General features: G+C 43.7%; 1 protein-coding gene across 4 annotated transcripts in view; it reads left to right on the top strand.

The window, feature by feature from the left end:
- ATOH8 (atonal bHLH transcription factor 8) overlaps positions 1 to 20609 on the top strand; it is a 96803-nt gene that overhangs the window by 7846 nt on the left and 68348 nt on the right. For all 4 annotated transcript variants that reach the window (XR_008400744.1, XM_053704271.1, XM_053704273.1 and 1 more), the window contains exon 2: positions 9437 to 9628. Coding sequence is in view for 3 of the 4 variants with exons in the window: in XM_053704271.1 (XP_053560246.1) it covers positions 9437 to 9628 (192 nt within the window). In the remaining variant the exon portion in view is untranslated. The remainder of the gene's footprint in view (positions 1 to 9436; positions 9629 to 20609) is intronic.

The raw sequence follows: 20609 nt of genomic DNA, 5'->3' as shown, positions 1-20609 counted from the left end.
GCTCCGCCGCCGACATCAAAAGTCGATTTTTCTGTGAGCTAACGGTTTGAATTGTTCTCCAATCAGCACTCTCCCCATATGGCACTTTTGTTGCTGCTACCTTAAAGGATTACTTTCTGTTATAATTTTTAAGCTAAACAACTAACATATTAAAGTTAATAAACATTAATTAAAACCTACTGACCTATATTTTCTCCAAAACAAAGTTTCATAACGTTCTAAAAGTTCTATCTTTTATTTGCCGATGATGTCACGTTATCCTGCCCACTATTTTCAGCACTGCATGTTCAAAATACTTAAACCAATAACTTTGTGTTTAAAGCGCCATTTTGAAACCTAGGTATTGTAAACGGATTGGTACAGATTCATGGAATAAACTTCCACAAGCGGCGGTAATGACAAATACTGTGGGGAATTTCAAGGGAAAGTTTACTCCAATATTTTCTCTCCTTTAATTTGTTCCCAATGATCAATTTTACCTGCAGGAGTGTATTAAATAGTTAACAAGTATTTCCTTTACCCTTATATTGGCAATTTAAATAGTTGATTTAGCCTGTGGTATACCCACCTATTCTGAAAGTTTCTGGCCTTAGGTCCAAGCTATAGATAAGTTGCGTAAACACAGCCAGCAGAAGGGATAAGCATAAGGCTATCCTACAAACTAGATAAGTTTATACTTGTAGGAAATATCAGACAGACTTGCTGGGCCTATGGCTCTTATCTGCTGTCAAAATCTATTTTTCTATGTTTAATTACATGTACTAAAACAACTTTGAAATAGTCTTTCATTATTTATTTTGTTCTTCTTTCCTGTAATTTAATTCTAAATATTGTGGGCTTTCCAATTCATGTTAAACATGGAAGTGCAGACACAGCTATATTGCAAACAGTAATTGGTTGCACACTCTAATAAGCCATTTATTCCCTTTCCTAGTTGACCTCAGCAAAAAAAAGGTAACCTAAGTTACAATATGGCATCTCGCACTGCTTTATGACCGTAAAATTTTCCCTTGGTTTTTCAATATTTAAATGACTGATATAGGGCTAGTTTGCGAGTGGAGCACACTATATTACTATATATTATTTTACAGTATAATACATACATATTACACACCATATACATATGCACAATGTAACCACAACCCGCCAGCTCATTTAGGTTTATTATTATGTTTTTTTTTGCTCTTTATTAACAATGGTGATCGCAGACATGAATTTATAGATGTTCCATTTGAGTTTCATGGGTGTCCATCGGAGTAACTTGTATTATAATGGGGACACTCACTGGGAATGTTCTAAACAATATTCACCAGCTTAAAGGGGCACTGAACCCAAATTTTTTCTTTCGGGATTCAGATAGAGCATGACATTTTAAACAACTTTCTAATTATCAAATTTTCTTCATTCTCTTGGTATCTTTATTTGAAATGCAAGAATGTAAGTTTAGATGCCGGCCCATTTTTGGTGAACAACCTGGGTTGTTCTTGCTGATTGGTGGATAAATTCATCCACCAATAAAAAAGTGCTATCTAGAGGTCTGAACCAAAAAAAAGCTTAGATGCATTCTGTTTCAAATAAAGATAGCAATAGAACGAAGAAAATTGATAATAGGAGTAAATTAGAAAGTTGCTTAAAATTACATGCTCTATCTGAATCACAAAAGAAAAATTTTGTGTTCAGTGTTCCTTTAAGTGAACCTTTTCACACATACCCGTCTCACCACACTTTCAGTGGCTTGATCAGCGAGATTAATAAATCTACTGCATGTATTGTGTTTACATATAAATTATTTGAACTGTTACATAACAGAAATTATTTTTATATTTACCTAGCACAAAGTATATGTGATGTAAACATGCCCCCTCCACACTACTGAGATCCACATTTACTGGCTTTGCGCTTAGATCGTTAAACAGGCAACAAGCCCTTTACTATCCTATGAAGAGCGCATCACTTGTACAGCAAGGGTCTGCCCACTTTTTTAGAACATTTTACCCTGCAGGTGCTTGGCAAGACTAAAATGAGCATTTCTCACAGACTTGGTGATCTTTAGAACATCAGGCTGTAAGCACTGATTTCAATGTATATATTGAGATAAAACAAGGGGATTTTGTGTAAATATATAGAGATAAGCTAATGAGGTTTGCTCTCTTTTCAAGCTCAACCCATTTCATTATGCGGTGGTTTCAATGAACAGAAATAGCTATTTCATATACTAAAACATACCTAAAGGAGTATTTTCCCCATACATTGTATAATCTGTAGCTAATATAAGTAATTGGAAATACACTAACGGGAAAATAATTTTACACTACACTGTCCCTGTTTTCTTTTGTGCATATGTGTCAGGGTTTTTTCCCTGTTGTGTTTGCCATGTGCTGCTGGCAGCCATTTTACTCACCTCTCTTCCTGACTATGGTGCATTGTGGGGGATGCGGCTCATTTCCTGCACTCCCTTTTATGGCCAGACTGGTGTGCATCATCTGTGTGAGACAGGATACAGTCTCAGAATTGTGATGTCACTTATTATTTAAAGGGCCTCTGTTCAGTATGCTTTGCCTTTGCATTGTCTCAGACCTGTTTGTGAGAGCTCCTGTGTATTACCTGGCTTCCTGACGTCCTTCCTGGTTCCTGATCCCTGGCTTGTTCCTGACTCTGCTGTTTTCCTTGTTCCTGATTCCGGCTCGTCTGACTATTCGCTTTGGCTCCTGACTCGGCTCGTCTGACTACCAGCTCTGGTTTTGACTCCTGGCTTGTTATTTGACTTGTGGAATTTTTATTATTTTTTGCTATTAATAAAGGTGTGATTATTTTTGCACTTCTTGTCTCAGTCTGATTCCTGGCACCCTGACATTACGGAACAGCACCGAATCCTGATGCTGCTAATTATCCACCTTTACCTGCCATCATTTCCAGGATGGATATACAGGATCACCGCTTGGATCAATTTGCACTAGCCCTGCAAACCCTGCTGACTCGCACTGCACATTTGGACCAAAGTGTCCCGCAAGTTATGGCTGCTGCTGTTTCCGCTGCTGCACCTAGTCCTACCAGGAGCATGTCCGGTTCTGCACCTTTACCTCAGCGATATGGAGGCGATCCTATTCAGTGCAGAGGGTTTTTGAACCAGGTGGGCATTTACTTTGAGATGTTACCTCAGGCATTTCCCTCTGACAGAGCTAAGGTGGGATTTCTCATCTTGTTACTCTCTGACACAACTCTTGCCTGGGCTAATCCCTTGTGGGAGACAAATAAACCTGTTACAGGGCCACCTTTTGAAGTCTTGTCCTACACGGCCGGGAAACGCTCACACCTAAGGTCCTGTCGGGGGCAGACCTTGGGTGGTTTATCCTCGTCCCCGGAACCGCTTAAGGAGAAACCTTTGGTCACGGTTGTCCTTTCCTGGGTGGACTCCTCCATAGTCACTCAGGCTCTTGTTGACTCCGGTGCTGTGGGCTATTTCATTGACAGTGTTTTGTATCAAAGCACTCCATTCCTGTTTTGCCTCGGTCCGTTCCGCTTGCTATTGAGGCCATTAATGGCAGGCCCCTTCAGCCCGCACTCATTACTCACAAAACTGCTCCATTGTCCATGGCTGTTGGGTCTCTCCATTTTGAAACCCTCCAGTTCCAGGTGATAAACTCTCTGCATTTTCCAGTTGTTCTGGGTTATCCCTGGCTCCAAAAGCACAATCCCGGTCTCGATTGGCGCATGTCCGAAATTTTGTCGTGGTCCCCGCAATGTATTTCCACTTGTCTTCGGAAACCAGTTAAAGTCTTGTGCACTTCTTCGGTATCTCAATTGCCAGAGGAGTACCGAGAGTTCCTAGACGTGTTTGACAAGGTGCGTGCCGGTACGTTGCCTCCTCACCTGTCTTATGATTGTGCCATAGACCTGCAACCTGGAGCCATTCCTCCTCAGGGCCAGGTGTACCCTCTGTCTGTTGCAGAGAATTGTGCTATGGAGGAGTATGTTGCCGATGCTCTGTCGCGGGGGATCATCCGCAAATCCTGCTCTCCTGCAGGGGCTGGCTTCTTCTTTGTGAAGAAAAAGGGTGGCGAGTTAAGACCATGTATCTATTATAGGGGTCTTAATCATCTTACCATTAAGAATGCTTACCCTATTCCGCTCATTACGGAACTCTTTGACCGCCTCAAGGGAGCTACGGTCTTTACTAAACTTGATTTGAGAGGAGCGTACAATCTCGTTAGGATTAAGGAGGGTCATGAATGGAAAACAGCATTTAACACAAGGAGCGGGCATTATGAGTATCTTGTAATGCCCTTTGGCCTATGTAATGCTCCTGCTGTTTTTCAGGAATTTATTAATGATGTCCTACGAGATATGTTGCAACAGTGTGTCGTGGTGTACTTAGACGACATCCTCATACACTCACCCACACTTGAGGCTCATCGTTCTGATGTTACACGGGTTCTTCAGAGACTACGTGAGAACGGCCTGTTTTGTAAACTTGAGAAATGTGAGTTCCATCAGACTCAAGTAACCTTCCTAGGTTATGTTATCTCTGTTGCAGGGTTCTTCATGGATCCTGACAAGTTATCTGCAGTTCTGCAGTGGCCTCACCCAGTTGGTCTTCAGTCTATTCAACGTTTTTTGGGGTTCGCCAATTACTATAGAAAGTTTATTAAAAACTTTTCTTCCTTGGTCAAACCTATCACAGACATGACCCGTAAAGAGAATGATCCACTCCATTGGTCACCTACTGCCATTAAGGCCTTTGATAGTCTTAAGACTGCCTTTGCTGCCGCTACAGTTCTGGCTCATCCTAACCCTGTCCTGCCTTTCATTCTTGAGGTCAATGCATCTGAGACTGGAGTAGGTGCCCTCTTGTCTCAACGCCCTACGCCTGACGGTTCCTTGCATCCATGTGGTTTCTTCTCTAAGAAATTGTCTCCAGCGGAGTGCAATTATGAAATTGGCGACAGGGAATTACTGGCCATAATTTTGGCACTCAAGGAATGGAGGCATCTTCTCGATGGTACTAGCGTGCCAGTGCTCATTCTTACTGACCACAAGAATTTAACATATCTATCTGAAGCAAAACGTTTGTCGCCCCGACAGGCCAGATGGGCGCTATTTTTGTCTCGGTTTAATTATGTGGTCTCCTACCTGCCTGGTAGTAAGAATGTTAGGGCTGATGCCCTCTCTCAACAATTTTCGCCTCTGTCCAAGGAGGAGTCTGTACCTACTCCTGTTATACCTCCTGACCATATTTTGGCTACCATACATACTAATTTGACTTCTCCCTTGGGGGTGGAGATCCTGACTGCACAAACCAATGCACCTCCTGAGAAACCTAGTGGTAAATGTTTTGTTCCTGAGAATCTTAGAACTAAACTTTTGCACACTTACCACTATCCTAAAGCCGCAGGTCACCCAGGCAAGAACCAAATGATTTGGTCTGTCACTCGACAATTCTGGTGGCCAGGTCTTCTTTCTGATGTTGCTGTGTATGTTGCCTCCTGCTCAGTTTGTGCACAGAATAAGACTCCTCGACGTCTTCCTGTGGGTCTTCTTCAACCTATTGCTAATAGTGAGCATCCTTGGACACATCTTTCCATGGCTTTCATTGTCGAGCTCCCTGTTTCCAATGGCAATACTGTTATCCTTATAGTGGTTGACAGTTTTTCTAAAATGTCACATTGCATTCCCTTTATGAAGCTGCCTACCGCTCAGGAGCTTGCTTCAATTTTTGCCCGGGAGGTCTTCCGTTTGTATGGGTTACCCAAGGAGATAGCGTCGGACCGGGGTAGCCAGTTTGTCTCCAGATTTTGGCGTTCCTTTTGTGCTCAAATGGGGATCCAGCTTTCCTTCTCCTTGGCATATCACCCTCAATCCAATGGGGCTGCGGAACGGTCTAATCAAGCTCTGGAACAGTCCCTCCATTGCTATGTCTCAGATCGCCACAATAATTGGTCTGAACTGTTACCTCGGGCAGAGTTTGCTCGTAATAGTGCTATTAATGCTTCCTCCAAGATATCCCCGTTCATGGCGAATTATGGGTTTCAACCATCCTTGTTGCCCGATTCATTCATGTCTCAGGGTATTCCGGCTTTGGAGGAGCATCTCCGGCAACTCTGTTCCACGTGGGTGCAGATTCAGGATTGCCTTCATCGTTCTATGCAGTGCCAAAAGTTCCAGGCTGATCGTAGGCGTCTGCCCGCACCGTCCTACCAGGTTGGTGAGTTTGGCTGTCCTCCTGCAACTTGAACCTTAGTGTGCCTTCCAATAAATTGGCTCCCTGTTATGTTGGTCCTTTTCGAATACTCCGACGGGTTAATCCTGTGGCCTACGCTCTTGACCTTCCTCCTGCTATGCGCATCTCCAATGTTTTTCATGTCTCCCTCTTGAAACCATTGGTTTGTAATCGGTTTACCACTGTGTTGCCTCGCCCCCGTCCTATCTTTGTTGACAACCATGAGGAGTATGAGGTCAGCAGCATTATTGACTCTCATATGTCCAGGGGCCGTGTACAGTATTTGGTTCACTGGAGGGGCTACGGTCCGGAGGAGCGTTCTTGGGATCCCTCCTCTGATGTTCATGCTCCCGCCCTCCTCCGTGCCTTCCATACCCGTTTCCCCAATAAGCCTTTTGTCCTCCCGCGGGGAGGGGTTGTTGAGGGGAGGGTACTGTCATGGTTTTTTCCCTGTTGTGTTTGCCATGTGCTGCTGGCAGCCATTTTACTCACCTCTCTTCCTGACTATGGTGCATTGTGGGGAATGCTGCTCATTTCCTGCACTTCATTTTATGGCCAGACTGGTGTGCATCATCCATGTGAGACAGGATACAGAATTGTGATGTCATCACTTATTATTTAAAGGGCCTCTGTTCAGTTTGCTTTGCCTTTGCGTGGTCTCAGACCTGTTTATGAGAGCTCCTGTGTATTAACTGGCTGCCTGACATTCTTCCTGGTTCCTGATCCCTGGCTTGTTCCTGACTCTGCTGTTTTCCTTGTTCCTGATTCCGGCTCGTCTGACTATTCGCTTTGGCTCCTGACTCAGCTCGTCTGACTACCAGCTCTGGTTTTGACTCCTGGCTTGTTATTTGACTTGTGGACTTTTTATTATTTTTTTGCTATTAATAAAGGTGTGATTATTTTTGCACTTCTCGTCTCAGTCTGATTCCTGGCACCCTGACAATATGTTAGAGTAGACTGTTTAATAGAGGGCATTTGTTTATATAATATTTTTGAGATGTTGGTATTCTCAATGGTGTTACTTGTTCTATGAGCTCTATAAATTATAATGGAGTGACTCTCAACTCGTTGCCATGACTGGTACAAATCATCATAAATCCCACAATTGTTGAGTAGCAGCAAATTTTCTTTCTATGAGATATTCGTTTCACAGGTGAATGTAGCCACCAGCTCTGCCACCTCAAATACTCCAGTTTTCACAAGAAGGGGCTGCAAAAAATATCAAGCATTGTAAATAATGCTGTCCATTTGCTTTTCTGGAAGTTAATGACCACAATATATCAATCAATAATCAGTGAGTACCGGAAACCTTTTTTTTTTTTTACCAAAAAAGCACTGCACATATATGTTATATATTAACATACAGACCAGTATTCTTCCCAGGACCTTTTTAGCGGGTGCACCACCTAGATGATTTTACTGTCCCCCGGTTAAATTTTTTATCCAATGTGAAGTTAAAATGAGCTAATATTAAAAATGCTCAATTTTTATTGCACAAATTATCATTATATACATTTATGTTAAATTATGCAATTCATTTGTGCTTTGAATAAGAGAAAATTATTTAATATTAGAAAATATTACATTTTCCCCACCTGGCTACTTCATAATGCCACCCGGCTACTTCTTAATGCTACCTAGCTATTTCGTAATGCCACCCTGCTACTTCATAATGCCACCTGGCTACTTCATAGTGCCACCTGGCTGGCAAAATTACAATAGGGGAAGGGCCCTGCTCCAAAAAGCTTCCAATCTACAAGTGAAATAAATACATAATAATTGTACATTTTTAATATCTTTAATAGTTTGTCTTGTCTTTTTTACATCCATTTCTTTGTAAGGAAAAAAGTGAGAACTATTGAGAATTATTTATCAGTTTGATCTGTTTAATTTCTAAACCAAATTGTAGATTGATCTTTATAAATAATTCTGTATATGTAGGACCAGCAAAATAAAACAGAAATTATTACTGTACTATCCAATTTGAAAACTAGAGAATCTGTGTTTGAACCAAAAAAGTTCCCTTGTAATTTTGTTTTAGTTATGACAGTTTTGGTCTTTTATTATGTTAACATCCCCTGTTGAAATATTTGTGACCCAAAATTTGATTAATGATTGTATTAAAATTAAGAAATTTGTTTTTTGCCCCTCAAGTTTTTCCTGTAGTTTGACACGTATAGGAAGCTATACATCAGTCGGTTGTGTTGAAAATGAGCCATTGAATTTCTGAATTGGACCAATGTAGACAAACCCTACCTAGTTGATGGAGATGTGACTTTTGATAAATGAACAGATGGAGCTAACGTAGTAGACATAAAAAGCTAATGTAGAAAAACTGAAAATGTCCCAGTTTGGCCTGACATTTAGCTTTCACAGGCGATCGGTAGAACATAATCAGCAAGATTAGCTACAACTTAAATAGTTTACTATAATTAATGCTTGGAACATGCAACTCATGAATTTTGTAAATCTTATTTTGAAACTTAAAAAAAATAAGAGGAATATAATAACTCACATTCCTTTTACCTCAGGAAATAAAACTGTATGTTATTAAGTGTATATATATATATATATATATATATATATATATATATATATATATATATATATATATAATAGGTATATATACCTGTTTTAAAAGTGTTTGTCTCTAAGTAAAAGAGCGTTAAAAAAAATATCCTAAATATTTTTCAGTTGTAAATTGGTTTACAATCATATACAAATGAAGTATTTTATTACTTACACTGAGTCATGCTAATCATTATTTTATTTTTATGGGTATGAGCTGGACATCACTGTTCATGCTGATGTACATATATTTGTAGGTGAATATGTGTTAGTAACATTTGCACCATCCAATAGAAAACGGACACATCATCAGTATTAGTAATGAATATTCTTTTTTGATTGAGGGAATCATGGGCTGAAAGTCAAAGGAGAAAGTTGAGAATAAAAATGACAAGATCGATTGTACTTTGTACTTTTTAAGCAGTACCAAATTTCACGTCGGTATTTTCACATATGTAAAAATATACCTTTTATGGCATCCATCTTTATCCCCAAATTTAAAAATATATTGTTAAATAATTAAATAGACATTTTACTGTCTTCTTTAAAACAGTTTATGTAACTAATAATATATGATCTTATGTGATTATTTGTATTTATATTGTCATTAGATAACTTCCTTGTTTGAGAGTGTTAATTTGTCATTTGCAGGTGCCGTGTTATTCCTATGGACAGAAGCTTTCTAAACTGGCCATCTTGAGAATAGCGTGTAACTATATCCTGTCTCTTGCTCGGCTGGCTGACCTTGATTATAGTGCTGATCACAGCAACTTGAGTTTCTCTGAATGTGTAGAGCAGTGTACTAGGACATTACAGTCGGAAGGACGGTCGAAAAAAAGGAAGGTACGTTAAAGAAAGAAAATGATTCTTTAAGAGAAAATAAAAAAAAAAAAATACAATTTTTACTGATCTGGTTGGTCTTCATCTACAGAATGTATAATATTTCTCACTTTTCAATTGGACACATTTTTCTTTTTGTAAGTTTTATGCAAATTGCTGAGCATTTAACGTTTCATATAAATTAAAGAAAATTATAATCAAAGGCAGAAATGACTGAACGTTTTTCACATAAAGTTAAAAAAGAATGAATCAGACATTTTTGTTTGTTCTAAGAAAATGTTAAACGTTTGGCAAATGATAAGCATTTGTTTTTGTAAAAATAAATAAAAGGTAATTTTTCCCTTTAAATTTTTTTGGATATTGATAGATCAATATTTGACTGTTGATTCTCATACATATCAGTGTAAGTCTGTAGGAATCAATATACCAACGCAATATTCAAATGTTAATAATAGATATTTAAATGTTACATATTATTATGTTAACAAATTCAATATTTAAATGTTCTGATGTTAACATTCCACATAAATAAATATTTGAATAGCAGAATATATATCAATCAGAATGTCAAGCCTTCAACAACAGAAACCCCTAAGATGACTATAAAGTGCAATAAGAATTTTGTGTTTTAAAGTATATTAAAGGTGTCCTTTGTTGAAAAGCATACATAGGTATGCTCAGGAGCAGACGTGCACTTTTAGGAGCTAACTACTGATTGGTAGCTACACATAAATGCTTATTTTATTGGCTCACCTGATGTATTCAGCTACCACCCACTAGTGCATTGCTGCTCTTAATAAAAGGATATAAAGGGAATGAAGCAACTGTGATAATATAAATAAATGCGCTATCTGAATATTGATAGAAAATGTTTCATGTCCTTTTAAAAAGTTCAAATCTACACTATTCAATGATAACTTAGTAATGTCCTTTTCAGTTAATTAATTCCGTGTCAGCCAATAAGTATGTAAGCTTCAATTTCACTCTTGGTCAGTTCTGACTCCAATTAAAAAACAAAAAAAGAAACAATATATATATATATATATATATATATATATATATATATATCTTTGTACTGCTGCTGGCTTGTAGCAGTTACATTGGCTACTTATTTGCCTTGAAGATGTTCCCCATTGGAAATAGGGGAATATTTTTTGGTAACTATTTCAGACAAAAGGATTAGCTTGAAACATTTTTTTGTCTTAGTACATCTACTGGAAATTGAGCTCTGATAGAGTACAATGCCTTAGCCTTTGTCTGTGCTTAAGCTGCAGTGACACAGACTATTTACAAGTTTTGTGAGATTTTATTAGATTAAATAAAATAGTGTAATTGTTTAAAACATTATAAAAAAACAGCTGACAGGAAACTAAGAAATGCCACTTGCAAGCAGAATGGATGATATGAAACTGTATGAAATCACTGGTTAAATCAATATAAAAGCAAACAAGCAGAACGGTCTTCAGATAAAACGAGTTTCTATTTATTTAGAGCCAGTTAAATCATGGAAAACATCAAAATAAAAATGTTATCCTGCAGGAGTAAGGCTAGACACATCCTGACACATTTTGGCTTCCTTCTTACTCAATAAAATCAATATGTACAGCAAATAAATTCTCCTTATGTGTTAAATGCAACCACTGCTTGAGTGGGTTATTTAGCACAAAATAAATTAAATCCAATCTCAATAATACACATCTAGACCATAATCTAAACATTTCCCCCAGGAATATTGTTTAAAATGTAAGCACCTAAACTACTATGTCAAATCCTGAGGCCAGAGCGCCAAGGTTCCTAACTGTGAAGTTTCCTTATTTATTAATATTCTTTGTATATTACCTATCCTCCAAAAAAGTGTACGTTTTATATAAATGAGTCCAATTTCCATTTTTTTCTGCGCTAAAATGATTACATGGAAACTGTGATTCTACCCAAACCACATATGTCATGCCTCTTGGGATTCTAGGCCCATTTTCATGTATCAACAAGTAAACACTAGGACAGGTTGGCAAACCTTTTTGGCAACAATCTTCCAAAGAAATTATCTTGAAGGCAGCACGGAGGTGGCTATTGACAGTATGGCAAAAGGACAGGGGCAAAACAAAATGTATTGCATGCCAACGTGGACAAACATGGCAAGGTTCACCTTCCCTGTGTTGATCACTTTCTGCCAAAATATGTCACCATTAAGTATATCCATATAACGGATTTATTTATCAAATATTTTACCAGGAAGGATACATTGAGATTTCTCTCGTTTTCAAGTATGTCCTGTGTCCACAAAACATTGCATTGATACAATAGGGTACAATAAAATACAAAAACAATAATAATACACAATATATGCCAAATTTAACATAGAACAGGTAGGAAATATATAATCAACCATGACAGGTGCATTCTGTTTTGAGATTTGTAGAGAGGGATCTCCTAAAGGATATTAGGCTTGGGGAAGGATTGAAAGTGTGCGGGAGGTCATTCCATAACTGTGGTGCTCTGTAGGAAAAGGAGGATCGAACTGCTTTCTTTTTGTATTGAGGCAAGCTAAATAATGTGCTGGTACTGGATCGGAGGTTATAGGAGGTGGGAATAGCCGGGGAAAGCATTCTGCTCAGATAGGGTGGGAGCTTCCCAGAAAAGCTCTTAAACACAAGGCTGGAAAGATGGAGGGTGCATCTGGATTCCAGCGACAGCCAGTTTAGTTCTTTTAGCATGTCACAATGGTGATGATTACTTATAAAGATTCATATTAACATTGTAATTAAATGCACAAATCTAAATAACTTCCTTGTCCCCTCAGATTTGGTTGTGCCCAAATAGCTATACAATAATGTGATAACAAATACAACTTTAAAGAAGACAGACTATAGAGACAATAAATAACCAAATCTTTTTAAGGGCACAGCTTTGCCTTTCAGATTCAATCTTATACAAGCAATACAAGCAACTTTATAATATACTTTTGCACAGATGATTTTGTGAAGTTCTCACGGTTTTAGTCATTCTTTTCTTGTGCAGGTGAATTGCTGCTCATGTGAGCAGCGATTTCATAAATTCATATTTACTGCCAATGGCACTTGAGGTATTTTCGTAATTTTGGAATGTGATACACAATTTTTGTTTTAACACTGGTTATATTAATATCAGTTAATAAAGGTACTTATGGTTCTAACTTAAAAAGTATCCAAAAAACAAATCCACAGCAGCAGCAGCACACCAGATAGCTCAAATCTTCATATTTGTATTAGACATCAAACAAGCAGATAGCAATGTTTCAGGCCACACAATATTATGGCATACTTAACTTAAAGGGACACTAAAGTCAAAATTAAACTTTCATGATTCAGATAGAGCAGCAATTTTAAACAACTTTCTAATTTACTTCCATTAACAAAATGTGCACAATCTTTTTATATTTACACTTTTTGAGTCACTAGCTCCTACTGAGCATGTGCAAGAATTCACAGAATTTACGTATATGCATTTGTGATTGGCTGAAGACTGTCACATGATACAGGAGGAGTGGAAATAGACATACTGTCACTCTGAAATTTGTCAGAAAATAATCTACTACTCATTTGAAGTTCAGACTAAGGGGCATATTTATCAAGCTCTGTATGGAGCTTGATGCCCCTTGTTTGGCTCGCCGGAAACAGAAGCTATGACCGCTGCTCCATAACTTGTCCGCCTGCTGTGAGGCGGCAGACAGAAATCATCCCAATCGAATACGATCGTGTTGATTGACACCCCCTGCTAGCGGCGATTGGCCTCGAATCTGCAGGGGGCGGCATTGGACCAGCAGTTCACAAAAACTGCTGGTGCAATGATAAATGCCAACAGCATATGCTGTCGGCATTTATCGATGTGCAGCGGACATGATACGCTACTTTGTATCATGTCCGCTCACACATTGGTAAATATACCCCTGTGTGCTATTGCATTGTCTTGTTATCATGCATTTGTTGATTATGCAAATTTACTGTATTGACTGGTCATTTAATCATGGCACGACTAAGGGCTTGTAGCCCGAAATGTCGCTATCTGCCTGTTTGATGCCTAATAAACATATAAAGATCTGAGCTATCTGGAGTGCTGCTGCTGCTGCATTTGTTGTTTTTTGATACTGTTGTTTGGAGGTTTTGGTGCAGAACCCTGAAGCAGCTTCACACCATAACATTTGTATCATTAATATTTCTGTTTTTAGTATACCTTACAAAAAGACAGTGTCCTATGATTTTTTTACTCCCCTTTAATGCGTTACCAATAATTTATTTATCTATTTATTGATTTATTTATTTACATATAGCTCCATTATCTTTATTTTGCCATTTGAAATAGATGATTTTGCCCCCTGAAGCTGCATCCTATACTGAAAATGTCAGTACAACAGTCTTGGCTATAGAGAACCTGTGGTAAAAGTGAGTGTTGTAAAAAGAAAAATCACACTTCCAGTGAGGGTGGAAAAAAGAGGTACTGTGTATATATAGAAAGATGAGATAATCAGATCTGCCATCTCTGTAAGCCTGGCCCATTTGGTTTGTTGTTTCAATTAACAAAAATAGCTATTTAATATACAAAATAAACCAAAAGTAACAGTTCCCATATATTGTATTCTCTGCAGCTGGTACAGCAAGTCATTGGAAACATTAAAGGGACACTTAACCCAAAAAAATTATTTTGTGATTCAGATAGAGCATGCAATTTTAAGCAACTTTCTAATTTACTCCTATTATCAAATTTTCTTCATTCTCTTGGTATCTTTATTTGAAAAGCAAGAATGTAAGCTTAGATGCTGGCCCGTTGTTCTTGCTGATTGGTGGATAAGTGCTGTTCGGGGTACTGAACCAAACATTGGCTGGCTCCTTTGCTTAGATACCTTCTTTTTCAAATAAAGATAGCAAGAGAACAAAGAAAAATTGATAATAGGAGTAAATTAGAAAGTTGCCTAAAACTGTATGCTCTATCTGAATCACAAAATAAATAATTTGGGTTTAGTGTCCCTTAAGGCTCAAATCGCCATGACTTCATTCCCACCTTACCCAATAAAGACACAGACACATATTTGGAGGTATAAGACCGTGAAGCAAGGTCACGTTTATTAAACAAAACCAGGCAAACTCTAAACTTATTAACTTGGGAAGCTTAAGGCTTATCTATGGGTGGCGGCATCTGAGGCTAAACTATATTCTAAGCCTATCCATAATTTAGTATATATATATATACAACCAGCGTAGTGAGGTCACCGGCCCGGATTGGTTGTTGCAATGCTCCTGCCGAGCATTGCCCTTCAGAGGCTGGCATCATCCACAAGGGGTTTCTAGGTCAGCAGGCCCGCGGGGAGAGGCGTTACAAGCTGCGACTTGCAACATCATGCCCCTCCCATTAGCTCGACCACACCCTCGCGGAAACCATAAAAATTATTTGGCCGGGACCCCGCCACAAGAGATACCACACCTGCCTCCCATAATGGAGCTCTTGCCGCCACACCTAGGGATAGCTAACTGACATGCCGCCTCAACGCGCCAGCTAGATTAGCCAAAAATAGCTCTAACCCTTCTTCAGTTAAATGAACCCCGTCCGGCCTGTACAGCCGCTTGCAGTCCCCCAAGATGTTATCATGCCTGATCACAAAGCCACCTTCCTCCACGATCAACCTCCCCACATCTCTGTTCAACTTCTTCCGGATACGGTAGGCTGAACGGTGCACTCTCACATGCCGCCACTGCAAGCGCGCTATCACATTTGACCAAGCCACTCGTACCCCCGGGAAACGCACTTTCAACCAACGTACATCTGATTGAATGATGTTCACCAACTCCAGCACAGGCAAACTCCCCACAACATTTCCACCCAGATGCAACACAATCAACGAAGGCCGTCCCCAACGAAGGAAGGCCTCCTCCAGACGACCTGGCAAATCACTCCACAACATTCCCCTTTTCCCCAGCCATCTAATGGAAACCGCATCTGGACGAAATCCCAGCTGCTGGCCGCCCGGGCGCCTCAAAGCGTGAATGGCCGCTCAGTGAACGTACGAGTGGCCGACTATCCACGCTCTACACGGAGGGGCTCTTACACCTAAAATCAACAAAAATTTTCATTACTAAGTCCCCGCCCATTTTTTTATTTTTTTTTAATACCCACCCCTCCCCTTTTTCACTATCTACACTTTACTCTGAAGGGGTCTAATGTATGTCCTATACCGTTTGGAACTCCACCTTCCCAGTTTCTTAATTTCCCGCTCTGACGCCCCAGCCGCAGCCGCGCTGGTGGCTGCTCCAATGCGAAAGGAGTGGGGAGCGATGAGCCCAGGGTCCAAGCCGACCCTCTTAGCAGCTTCCTCCAACACCCTCCGAAACTGGAATCTGGACAGGTTAGACCCATCCGCGTGAATAAAAAACTGCCTTGAACTCCCTGGCCTGTTCGCCGAAAAATCAGAAGCAAGCCGGACGGGGCAACACCCCACAAAGTCCTGCTGCTGTATGGACAACCATACACCTTTCCTGTCTTGATCCGTCTTTGATCTAGGGATAAATAACAATAGCGCTTTCAAGTCAAACCTGACATGCTGCGCTTGGATACCACAACCTACCGCCGACCTGGTTGGACTAACTATCTCGCCTACTCTCAGGGCCCCAAAGAAAGCAACCGCAAACGCCGCCCTAAACAAAGCAACCTCATACTCATCCGCGCACACTTCCGGCAGCGCTGCCAATAAGGCCCCCAGCCGCTGAATTGTAATGGGCTCTCGCCGATCTGCCGACTTAGCCTCTATCCTGCCCCAGCCTTTCATTACCTGCCTAACCAGAAACGCATTCGTCCCATCCTGGATACCCTTCCATTTAGCGAAAAAGGATAAGGCAGCTAGCCTTCCTTGCATGGATCCTTTTCTACAGCCACTTTCCTTCAAACACACCATCCACTCAAGCAACAAAGCTGGCGATCCGGATTCCACCGGAACGCCCTTACCCTTGAGGAAAACTTCCCATTCGGCCCAGTACTTGCCGTAGGCCTTCCAGGTAGCAGGTGCCAGCGACGCCTGAACCATTGAAGTCAACACGTCCCCCCTTCCGCCACCTGCCAAAGAAAGGAAGGACAAGGAGTACCAACCTCTGCTGCCCTTGGTGCCAGCTTTCTGAATGCCTCCCATTGGCCTCGCGACAACGCATCCGCCAATACATTATCGACCCCAGGCACATGCCGCGCCGTAAAGTCAATGTTGTGCTGCAAGCACCGCAGCACCACCCACCGAAGGTAACGCACCACAATAGGGGAAGAGGCTGAAAGATTGTTGATAGCAAACACGACGCTCAAATTATCGCACCAGAATATTACATTCTGGTTTGCTAGTTGTCGCCCCCATAACTCAATGGCTACGACAATAGGGAACAATTCCAGGAGCGTAAGGTTCCTAGTCCAACCCCTCTCCGTCCAGGCCACAGGCCACTCCCCAGCACTCCATGCGCCGTTGAAGTAAGCCCCATAACCCTTTGCCCCCCACCGCATCCGTGAACAGATGCAAAGCTTGGCTAGATGTCCTCACCTGCCTCCACAACAGGACCCCATTGAAATCTTTCAGGAACAATTCCCAGATTCTCAAGTCTTCCTTCATATCCGGAGACACCGCACATGACTTGCGGCTCCCGCTATCTCCTTTTAGCGGGCCCTCCAACCTCCTGTTGAATACTCTGCCCATCGGGATAACTTTGCATGCGAAATTGAGCAAACCCAGTAAAGACTGCAACTCCTTTATCGCTAGCCGGTCCGCCGCCGCGGCCGAAGAAACCGCGGCCAGCATTCGCACCACCTTATCGTTTGGCAACCTGCACTGCCTTTCTAAAGTATCGATCTCGATACCCAGAAACGTCAGGCAAGTGCAGGGCCCCTGGGTCTTGTCCTCTGCCAATGGGACCCCAAAATGCGCAAATAGGGTTCTCATCACCGACATGAGTCGCTCGCACTCGAGCGACCCAGCTCTACCTATCAGCAGAAAATCGTCCAAGTAATGGGCTATCAGCCCACCCCGCGCTTCTGAAAACACCGCCCAGTGCAAGAATGTGCTGAACATCTCGAAAAAGGCGCATGAGACCGAGCAACCCATTGGGAGACAACGATCCACATAGTAAGCACCCTCGAACCAGCACCCCATCAACCGAAAGGATGCCGGATGAATAGGCAACAAGCGGAAGGCCGACTCAATGTCAAGCTTTGCCAAGAGTGCCCCAACACCAGCCTGCTGCACCAAAACCATTGCTTGGTCAAACGACTGATAAAAAACTGAGCTCACTTCTGGGTTGATTGCGTCATTGACCGAATTACCTTTCGGGTATGACAAATGCTGAATCAACCGGAATTTCCCCGATTCCTTCTTCGGCACAACCCCCAGTGGGGAAACCACCAAACCCTCCATGGGTGGCTCCCGAAAGGGGCCCACCATGCGACCTAAACTCAGTTCTTTGCCCAGTTTATCCCTCACTACGTCAGGGTAGTCATACGCTGACTTGAGGTTCCGCTTCTGACGCGCCCCAACTACCGGACCTACCACTGGAATGAGGAAACCCTCCCGCAATCCGGCCAGGAGGAGATCCCCTGCCCTCCTGTCCGGGTACGCCCTGAGCCATGGCTCAAGGGCGGCCACCCTCAACGGCGTTGGTGCCCTTTGCCCCAGCAGCCCCTCTGCCGGCTCCGCGGCCCCCGTCTCTTTCCGTCTAGCGCATTCGGTCCCTGGATGACCAGCTCCGCAGTATATGCAGGAGTGCCGAAAGGAGCAGTTCGCTCCCCGGTCACACTTCCCGTCGTTAAACCTCCAACACTCCCGCCCTTTCCGTTTGACTCCCCCCATCTGCCTGCTCCCCCCGGCCCTTGCGCCTGAAGGGGGGGAGGGAGAGCGCTCCGCACCCAGACGCTGCCATAAGTGCACATCCGTGGTGCCAAAGGTCAGCAAAGGGTTCCCTACCATCTTACGCCTATAATCCGCGTCATAAGACCGCCACACCCCGTCCTTATATGTCTTATGGACGAACTCGATAGTTTCCATGTATTTTAACACGTCAACCCGCAGCTCAGGCTTCGCCTCCACTAGGCAAGAAGCCAAAACTCTAAAACACGTGCGCCACTCGTCCATTGTCTCCGGTCTCTTGACCTTTTTTGGACCTGAGCCGTCCTCGCTCCTCTCCTTGGCCTTATGGGCCTCCAGCGACAAATCGAAAATGTGCACATATTTGCCATCTCTAATTTTTTTGATCGTCTTAGCTTTAAGGTGAGAATGCAATGAGTGCACGCTGCAGGGGTAGGCATCTCCCTGCAGCGCCACTTTCCTGTCTGCCACCGCCAAGCTCGCAGCCCCTGGCCCTACCTGCTGAACAGCACCCCCTGAGCCCCCCATCTGCGCTCCCCCACCCGGAGCTAGCCTCGACTCCTGTCTCTGTTGCCCAGCTACCAACCTGCGAAGATATTTCAATACCCGTTTTTGAGGTTTAGACACTGGCCCTAAGGAGTCGTCACTCTCAGAGCCAGTGTCACTAGATGACCCACCCGCACCCTCCCCCAGCACCCCACACAATGCAATCTCACCTGCTCCTGCCGCCGCCGAGGGAAAAGCCTCCTGGCCTGGACCGGTCCTCTGAGACACTTCTCGCCTAGCATCCTGGCAAACTGCCACCACAGCATCCCCGCTAACCTGCGGAAACAAAACAGAATCGGGAGCACCAGGGATCAAGGAACGGGCACCACCCCCACCCACTACAGAACTACTTTGCAGGCCACCCACCTGGGCCCCGGCCCCCAACTGCCCTGTTCCACCAGCCCCTGCGCTTCCAACCACAGGCCCGTGTCCACCCGCCCTCCCTCTGCCCACAACTCCCACATGACCGGGATCCACCCCCCCAGCGCTGACCTGAACTGTATGTTGCTGCCCCCCCATCCCAGAAGGACCAGCATGCGCCCCTTGGGCCAATATTGAGGCCAGCCTGAAAATTTCCCCCATCACAACCTGTCGTCCTCTCCCCAGAGGCTCATGCCCAACTTGCAACCCACCAACCACCTGGTTACTGCCCACAACAGGGCCACACTCCGGTCCAACACTTCCACTCACACTCGGCATTGCCATATCTGCCAGGCCCTCCCCGCCCTGGTGCCCCGCACCAACAAGTCCCCTAGTGCCAAAAACCCCAAGGCCCATGGACGTCCCAGCCCGCGGCTCGGGCCCGCTAATGCCAGCACCCATATGCCTACCATGCGCCCCCACAAATGTCTCCAATTGCCAAGTGCCTGACCCCCCATGTCCTCTCACCGCCGCGGCCTGTCCGGTGCTGCCCCTCCCGGATCCCCGGGCTCCCGACTCACCTTCCGCGCCTCCATCCGTCGACCTGACTCCGCCGCGCCCGAAACCGGAAATGCCGTCGCACGCGCGGCGCCCGGAAGTGACGTCACTAGCGCGACTACCGGAAGTGACGTCACTCGCGCCTACCACCGACCGAAGGCCTCCACCGAGGGAAGAAGCCCTGCCCGCCGCTCCAGCCTGGACCACGCCGCCGACCGCCGGAACCCCCGCCGGACCACCGAGGACGATGCCAGACTGCTCCATACCCGCCGCGACGCCCGGACCTGCTCCCGCCGAAAGGGCCTGGATTAAGGCCACGACCGCCGCCCGTGCCGCCTCTGGGACAGGTAAGTTAGGTAAGTACCCGTCCCAAAGAGGGGCCGCAGACCCACCGGGGCCACCACTGATTGAGGGGGCACCCTGCAGGCCGTAGTCTCCGCCATCGGAGGCCACCGGGGTAGGGGGGGAACCCACTGGGCCACCAGGCGCGACCATGCGGTGTAGGCCCGAAGGCCCGCCGCCTAAAGTTAGGCCCTCCTGCTCGCCCTGCCACACGCGGCGTAGGCCCAAAGGCCTCCCGCTTGAAGTCGGGCCTTCACCCACGCCCTGCGCAACTAGGCCCTCTGGCCCGCTCACTGACCCACGGCCCTGCGCCACGCGCCC

The sequence above is a fragment of the Bombina bombina genome, chromosome 2, assembly GCF_027579735.1.
Source record: "Bombina bombina isolate aBomBom1 chromosome 2, aBomBom1.pri, whole genome shotgun sequence".
Taxonomy (NCBI): Eukaryota; Metazoa; Chordata; class Amphibia; order Anura; family Bombinatoridae; genus Bombina; species Bombina bombina.
Note: the sequence above shows the minus strand (reverse complement) of the source record. Positions and strands in the feature narration are given on the sequence as shown.